Source organism: Silene latifolia, chromosome 1, assembly GCF_048544455.1.
Source record: "Silene latifolia isolate original U9 population chromosome 1, ASM4854445v1, whole genome shotgun sequence".
NCBI classification, from domain to species: domain Eukaryota; kingdom Viridiplantae; phylum Streptophyta; class Magnoliopsida; order Caryophyllales; family Caryophyllaceae; genus Silene; species Silene latifolia.
The window spans coordinates 140,609,825-140,618,999 of NC_133526.1; the positions used below are offsets into that span (position 1 = coordinate 140,609,825).

Here is a 9,175-nt window from a genome sequence, read left to right on the forward strand (position 1 = left end):
TCCTGAACACCCTGCTTATCATCATGATGATTCCCCTGATGGTCATCTATCTGGACAATCTGATTCTGTCTCCTTCTAGTTCTCAAAATGCCATGAAAAAAAGAAGTATTTACATCCCCATCTGCAGTCCACTTCATTTTTGCTTTTTTGCTGCAAGAACTGAGTTTGTGCCTCAGCAAGATGTTGGTAGCTCTCTCTAATCTCACATTCTTGCTGAACCAAATGTGGATCCTAAGGGTTCACTCCCAAAGCTTGCTGAATCTTGGTGAGTTTAGTAAGAGTGACCTCTGCATTAGTCTCAATATCAGAAAACTACTCTTTATTCAGTGTCTTGAGGTAATGCTTCAAAGTCTTCAATTTCTTAGCCAGCTCATACATGTAGTTCCATTCTGATCACGGTGCCATCCATTCTGTACTATCTCCTTAAAATTAGGGGCAAGACTCCAAATATTAAAGTATTTAAAAGGTCTGGTCCTCTTATCATCTTGCATAGTTGGCTGCACCAAACATGGAGTATGATCAAATGTGCCCTCAGGCAAAAAATGAGCATACAGGAGAGGAAAAGAACTAAGCCAATCTTGATTAACCAGAAAACGATCTAGTTTGCTATAAACCTTATCAGCAGGACATTGTTTGTTATTCCATGTATAAATAGCTCCCATGGCTGGGCTATCAATCACATCACACTGGTTCAAACAATGCCTGAATGACTCTGCATCTTGCCTGGAAAAAGAGCCCCCCACTCTCTCAGTCTCCGTCAAGACACAGTTGAAGTCTCCTCCAATAGCCCAAGGCCCTTGTATACCACTTGCTAATCTACTCAAGTTAGTCCAGAGAGGCTCCCTCTCAGTGCTACCATTAAATGCATAGACCATCGTGGCAAAAAATCTCATGTTGGTTATCTTATTAAGGATATTCATATGAATATACTGAGCATCATATTCCAGAAAGTTTATATCACACTCACTAGCCTGCCAGAGGATCCAAATCCTCCCTCCTTGATGGTATGCAGAGTTAGTAGAAATACTCCAATTGCTAAAAAAATTCATGGTTTTATTGAACTTGTTAGGTTTGATTTTGGTCTCCAGTAAAGCAAAAAGACTTACATTATTATTTATTAGGAATCTATTTATAACTTGCTGCTTATTCCTCCTATTCATGCTACACACATTCCATAAACCTAGTTTAATCATTGATCAGGTTTGGAATTGTGGTGACCCTATGAACTAGTGCTCTTCCCTGATGAATAAATGAGCATTACTACATTTGTCCCTCCATCTTTAACAGGGGTACGTAAGGTAAGAGGAGGATACTCCTTAATTTGAACCAACACAGGCTCCTCCTCCGCCGTAGGTGAATTAACCCTAGGAGTTATTAATGGATTATCAGAATTACTTGCATGATCTGAACTCTTGGGTTTCTCCACTTTCCTCCAAATCTGCTTAACTGGTTTAACTGGATGATGTTTTTGCATAGTTAGCTGTTTTCCTTTCCTGCAATTACTTTAATCATGTCCCGGTGACTTGCATTTAGTGCATAAAACTGGTTTCCATTCATATCCAAGTTTAATCTCCACCAGTTGCTTCTTCTCATCAATAAATTTAAGAGTGTCAGGAAACTGTTGATCAATCTGCACTTCCACCATTACTATAGCATATGCCAACCTAGTCTTAAGTTCAGTTGCATTATCCTTCTGGACAAATTTGCCTACTAGTCCTACTCTCTTTGGCAAACATTGTCCCCATAATTTCAGTGGCAGATGGTGCGCCCTTAGCCATGTTGGTACGTTCTTAACGTTCTCTTTCTCCAATGCAACATTCTCCTTCATTAAGCACTTGTTCCTGCATTGAACCTTGTAGCCATTTCATATCCTATTTCATAGCTACAATCTAGAATTTGTCTACCTTTTCGGGACAGTCGCAGTTGCTTGAGTCTTATGTTTTACAATTTTAATGAGTTTCAAACTCAACAAAGACCCAAAGTTATAAGCACCCATGTCATGCTTCTCCATATTCGAAAATTCATTAGTCCATTCCTTCAAGCGGATCTCCAAAGTATTCATGATGATAATTTTCTTTTGAAAATTTATTTTGGGAATTTTATGTGAATAGACGAAGAAAAGACGGAAGATTTGTGTGAATTAAAACTCCATCGACGCTTCTATTTATACTAATTGCTGTTTCCAAAAATCCGTCAGAACGGACCGGCTTGGGAACAGGCGCAGTCCCGGGTTGGTGCGGAGTACTTACGTTAGGGACTACTTCGCGGGTAGGACCCCGACGATGGTGATGATGGATGGGAGGAAGGTGGCTCCTCCTGCGTACACTACGGAGCAGAGGGCCCGCTTGTGGCTGTGGTGGTTCTTGTCTTCGATTTACCTCGGAGACAAGGGGGAGAGGCTGTCGACGAAGCTTCTTCCTTTTCTGTCTGACTTGAGTCGCCTGGGTCGGTGGGACTGGGTTACTCCTGGTTTTGCGGTCCTCACTCGCTACATGAGGGCCATGGTACGTCCCGAGCTGATGGAGAAGGGGACTTCTTCTGCTACCGTCGGTCCTGGTCTTCTGTTGCAGGTATGAACCTTCTTTCTGCGTTATGAAAGATCATTATTTCTTTCTCACTTCTTTTATCAAATTATAAAGATCATAAATGATTATCTTCGTTTCGCAGGCGTGGGTGTACTCCTACTTTCCCAGCTTCGCGCTCAAGAGGACGGAGCCTGAGCTGAGGGCGTACCCGGTCGTGAGAGACTGGGTGGTGTTTCGTAAGAAGAGTCAGCGTTCTTCTTATGGCGTCCGTCGACGGGGAGTAAACTCCCTGAAGTTGGAGGACGTAAGTGCTTTTTACTACTTGTTTGTTAGCAATTGTGTTGATCTCCTATGTTGAAAAAAAGAAGAGAATTATGAAGCAAAGAAAAAGAAAAGAAAGAAAAAAAGGAGAAAAAAAATGAAAATTCCGAAAAAAAAGAAAGAAAGAAAAAAAAAAAAAAAAGAGAGAGAGAGAGAATTGCTTCATCGGTTTTGTTAGGAGATCATAAGTGGTAAAGTCTAATGCACTTTTGGAGAGTCTTTATATTCTCTCATATGTTGTCAAAGTTGAGATGATTTCTCTAGTTGGATGGTTGTGATTATTATTATTAGATTTAGTTATTGGTTTAGCGCTGCGACTACCGTCTTAGCCTCACATATCCATACGTTTTTTGCACAAAACACTTTTATACCCTTGCCCATTCGCCACCCTATTGTCCTTGATACATGTACTTGGTCTATGTTGTGAATGCGTACTAGTTGGAGAAATTTCTATCACATTAGATTACATGCATGTTTCATGAGTTGAGTGAGTGTCTTTATTCTTTCTATCTTACATATATCTAACCCCTTATAAGTGCATGAGTGAAACCGCGAGAATCCAATTAATTGTCTTGCAAGGTTGAAAAGTATTTAGCTGAGTCTCGATATTATGTCACATCTTGAGTTGAGCTGCGTTATTCTATTACCCGTGCCTTTGAATTTGTTTTATCAGCACAATTTTTGGTCATTACTTTGTTATAGATATGGATAGATGGGATTTGTATGTGCCTTGACATTTGCTCAGAGTTATTCATTCACCATTTGTATGTTTGTCTTTTGTATGGTTTGATTGCTTTGCTTGAGGACAAGCAAAGGTTTGGTTTGGGGGAGTTTGATGTATCACTTTTACATACACTTTTATAACTCTTTTCATAGTGTTTTATATACCGTTTTCAGGCCTTTATGTCATTTATATGCCTTTTATAATGAATTGTTGATACTGCCGCTATTTTATGTTTTAATGCATAAATAACGCATTACGAGGTGAATCGAGTTAAGATGAGCATTGCGGTTATGGCATAGTGGAATACACGAAGTATGGCACGAGAAACGAGGGGACTTGAAGACAAGAGGAGAAGGAAAGAAGAGATCAAGCTGGAACGTTGGTTTCTATCGAGTACAAGAAGGGCTCGATCGAGTAACCGTCCTCGATCGAGTGGCATGAGGGCTCGATCGAGGAACCTCTTTGACGGATTAATTTCCGTAATTTCCTAAAACACGTATTTTTGTAATATAAATTCTGAACTCGTAGGATTTTTTAGGTTAACCTTTTTATTTCTTTTAGACGGTTGGAAACTTACTTTAGCATTCATACCTTATTCTAAATATTTCCTTGTTGATTACTAGGTACTAATCATTCTTCATTAATTAAATCATTCAAGTTTTATGCTTTCAATTGATTGTTATTATTTCATGTCTTTAATTATGTTGTCATCCATCTTTATTGTTATTGTTGAATTCTCTATGAGTAGCTAATCTCCCTATCTAGGATAAAGGGGATCCGGGTTAATTAGGAAGGGGAATATTAATTCATTGCTAGTAATATCATATGAATTATAGTTTGATTATTGTTCTTATTCTAATTAATTGATTTAGGCCTAAATTGATAATTAGTGTAGCGAATTAATACTTTCACCGACAGGGTTAGAATTAATATAGGCTGCGATAGTCAAATATATTGTGTTTAATATTAGCGATTGCATGTTAGATTTGATCTAAAGGACATAATAGAATTAATCAATCTTGTGACCTTAGATAATTCGATTGACCTAAAAATTGATTAAAAAACCTCACATAACTGACCTAGTGAACCGGAAATCCTAGACTCTTAATTATTATGGTTATACACCTTTTATTTACTTGCTATTTAGTTGATAGAAAACAAACAAACAAAACCCCCCAAGAAATCGGTTACCTTCAGACGATCTAAATATTAGCAAACTGATTATTACCGCCTCCCTGTGGATTCGATACCTGTCTTGACGCTAGCTATTTTAATAGTACTAAGATAGATTTATTTTGATATTGGTGATACGACTTTAGCTTTATCATAAGTCTAACATGCAATCGCTATAATTAAACACAATCTATCTGATTATCGTAGCCTATATTAATTCTAACCCTGTCGGTGAAAGTATTAATTCGCTACGCTAATTATAGACCCATGCCTGAAATCATATAACTAGAAGAAAAGAATAATCAAACGATAGTTTATACGTTATTACTAACAATCAATTAATACCCCCCCTTCTAATCAACCTAGATCCCCTTTATCCTAGATGAATGATTTAACTGCTCATATTAAATTGATTCATAATAATAAAAGTAGATGAAAACATGATTGAAGACGTAAAACAATAATAATGAATTAAAAGTATAAACTTGAACAATAAATTATGAAGAACGATTAAATACCTTAATAATTAATGAGGAAAGATTAAAGATCCAAAGTATGCAAGATAACCAAACTAGAGTATTTTTGCCGTACGAAAGTAAATAAAAGCGTAACCTAATAAACCCTACGAGTTTAGAATATATATTACAAATAAGACGTGTTTTAGGAAAATACGGAAATAAATCCATCAGAGAGGATCCTCGATCAAGCCTCGACATACTCGATCGAGGACGGGTTGCTCGATCGAGTCTGTATATACTCGATCGAGGAACCAACTGTTAAGCTTGATTTCGTCATTTAACTTCTCTTCTTATCTTCAAGTCTCCTCGTTTCCCGTGCCATACCTCGTGTTTTCCACTATGCCATATCCGCAACGCTCATCTTTACTTGATTCACCTCGTAATGCGCCATTTCGGCATTAAAACATAAAGTAGTGGCAATATCGACATTTCACTATAAAAGGCATATAAATAACATAATAGTCACAGAAACGGTATCAAAAACAACATGAAAGGAGTTATAAAAGTGTATATAAAAGTGATACATCAGTTGGACGTATCCATTCTTATGGTGAGATGCAAGCCATAAGTATGAATGTGACATTAATAGCCACGGCCCGTGCAATGTTTGTTAAAAAGGTTTTCAAGTAATGGCTATGGTTTCCATGCTCGTATTTGGTATTGATTGATCCTTTACTTACCTACTTCATATGATTCGAATCCTAATCTCATATCTATGTCATGTTTCCTTGAAATGCGTGCTTTTTTTTTTTATAAATGACCGTATTCTTGTCTTTCATATTATTTAATTATCTCACATGAATAGTTGATTCTTCATTATGCTAATATTGATCTATCTTGTTCCCTCTCATTTAATTGTTATGTTTAAATATAGATTTTGATGTCCATGTCATTCGTAATTATCTTACATGATTTACCTATTTGAGTTCCTTGTTATTTTTGTTTCGACAATTTATGGCTGGGAGAACCTTGAGTTACTCCCCACTAATTGTGGCTTTCATGTTTACATGAATGATAGGTTTGTGAAGATGCTTTGTGGGGTTTAGACGTGTGAGCTAGCTAGCACCTTGTGTTATTTTCTCTATTTTGACTATCACGTTTGTATAAACTTAACTTCTGTTCCGCATACTTTATTTACGTTTTAGGTTTTATTGAACCCGCGCTTTAAATTTTAAAAAGTTTCAAAAATTTCCTATAATTCCGCATTTTCTGATTGTATTTTTCTAAGCATTATTGCGGGGGTTCACATTTCAAGCATAAACAAGAATAACTCAAAGCACGTTTTATTCTCATTCTTATGAGCAAAACAAGGTAGGTGTGAATTTTTTTTTCTTTAAATGTTACTGTTATTAAATTAATTTGTTTTACCTGTGTTTTGATAATATTATTTCAGATTAGAAGTTTTAATCATGGAATGCTTTAAATCGTCTTCAAAAGGAGGTATTCATCAAATTTATTACTTCGATCATTCAAGAATTAGGTTTATTTAAATATATAGTTTTTCGTTTTTCAATTATCCGAGTGTCAAAATATGTTTGTATGCCGTGTATAAAATATTAATATTTGAATGACAGGGAAAATTAAAGGGAAAAGAAAAAATTATCCAAAGTTGAAGAAAACACTTGAATATGAAAGAAAAAATATAATTGGTTAGCAGGTGAATACTTTCCCTACTATTTTGAGATAAAACACTTTTCTTTTTATGTTTTGAATCAATTGGTATAGTAATGACACATGCATTTTGTATAATCTTTTTAGCCTATTTTAGCACGTATTTCTATGTACTTTCGTACTGTTTATATTGCATTTTGCCCCCGAATTGGTTACTTTGGTTCGTTTTATCCGTTTTGTAGAAATGAACGCAAAAGTAGTGGAATCGTACCATTTTCGTCCTTTTTGCATGCATTTTGAGGAGACGAGATTTTTCAGAGTGAGATCTTGCATTGGGATGCGTGAAGGAACGGTCTACGAGGCAGTCGGTCACGAGTTTGAGCTGATTTGAAGGAAGAACACTCGATCGAGCTGTTTTATCACTCGATCGAGTGGTTTCTATGGCTGGAGTTGGTCGATCGAGTAATATTTTACTCGATCAAGAAGTGCTGGAAATCGAGGTTGCTCGATCGAGTAACAATTCTACTCGATCGAGTAGATTATCTGGAGAAATGCTCGATCGAGTGGTTTCAAACTACTCGATCGAGTGATTTTGGCTGGCGTGGGCTTTAATTAGCCCGTGAACTTGTTTTAGTTATTGGACTTAGTAGTTTTTCTATTTAAACAAACGTTAACTAGGTCATTAGCATCATATTCTATTCTATTCATTATCTAAGTTTTATCTGATTATTCATCTTTCACAATAAAGACTGCGCTTCTCTTTTCCCTTCACTGTAACTTTGTTTTCGGGGTTATTTAGCTCGGATTTGTTTGTTCTTTACGCCGAATTCTTGCGATTGTAATCTCTTTCTCCCTTCTTAATATTAATCTTTCATTTTTCATCTTAATTCCTTTGTTCTTCCTTAATTAATTTCTGCCCTAATTAGTTTATGCATTTTTATTACAATTTCATTATGTCATTTATTAGTTATTTCAATATTGTTATTATTAACAACATTAGCAATATGAGTAGCTAAATCTTTTCATGTTGGGATTAGAGGATCTACGGTAGAAATGTGACGATGTAGTAAATAGGTTAGATGAATTAATTGTGAGATTCTGTCCCCATAGCAATATAACTGTATTTACCGACTTAGTTGAGTGCACGCTTCTGAGTCACCTTTTTAATCTGGTTAAATTTAATCCTGGATCGGAAGATTGGACTAAATAGGCCTACTATGAATAGTAGACTACCCTGACGAGGATGGAAGTTAAGTTAGTGGTAATATAGGATAGAAAGTGGACCGGAAGGACCTTTCCATATCCGTCTCTCAGTAATTTATCTAAGTTGTTTACAGTTGAGTCACTGGACTATCGTAGTGAACCGAAATCCTGACATGCTCCTTCTCTATTGATAGTTTATTTCTATTTTCTGCCTTAATTGCTCTTTCCTTATTTCTCTTGCCTTAAAACTTTTAGTTTAGGAAATCAAATTACAAACCCCCCATTTGTGACCAAATAGACAGACTCTTACAGATATCTTGCCTCCCTGAGGAGATCGACCTGACTTCCCTAGCTATATAGTTAGTTTAGTTAGTTATTTTTGATAGGTATACGACAGCCCTGTCAAATTTTGGCGCCGTTGCCGGGGAGGCAATTGCCCTATCTGTCTTTGTTTCGTTTATTTTATCCGTCTCAAGGAATTTATATTCCTTTAGGCAGTTCTTATTCATTTCTTTCAGTGTTGAGTATGCCCAGGTCACACAGGTTTGAGTTAGTTTCAGCTGATTCTGAGCCAGAGAGACTGTTCAGGCATAGACTCCATCTGCAAAGAGAATCACGAAAGGAAGACTTGAGTACTTTCGAACCAGAGCTTCAGCATTTCCTTTTTACAGAAAACCCATCTTTTGAAGAAGATACTTCCAGTTCTGTAAGCCAACCAGTAAAGATGCCGAACATTTCTAGTCATTCGGAGCCTAAAGCATCATCAATTCAAAAGGGTTTCAATCTCCAGACGGAGGATGGACATACATTTGACATCCGACCTTCCTATATCAATCTGGTGGAGAGAAATCTCTTTAGAGGTGTGGCAGGTGAAGACCCGAGGAAGCATATGGAGGTCTTTACGGACTACTGTTATACTATCCCCGCCACAAAGGGGGTAACTCAAGACAAGATTAAGGAGGTTCTGTTTCCGTTTTCTTTGACTGACTCAACCAGGGAGTGGCTGACTGATTTGGACCGCATGGCCGCGGGGGTCACAGACTGGGAGACCCTTGCTCTTGCTTTTTATAAGAGATATTTCCCTCCACAGCGCACTAATC

At 37.0% G+C, this 9,175-nt stretch overlaps 1 protein-coding gene across 1 annotated transcript; it reads right to left on the minus strand.

The window, feature by feature from the left end:
- Window positions 1-353: 353 nt before the first annotated feature.
- LOC141656972 (uncharacterized) lies at window positions 354-1,049 on the minus strand. The gene has a single exon (XM_074464069.1). It carries the CDS (start codon window positions 1,047-1,049, stop codon window positions 354-356), a length of 696 nt encoding a protein of 231 aa, XP_074320170.1.
- Between the last annotated feature and the right edge of the window lie 8,126 nt (window positions 1,050-9,175).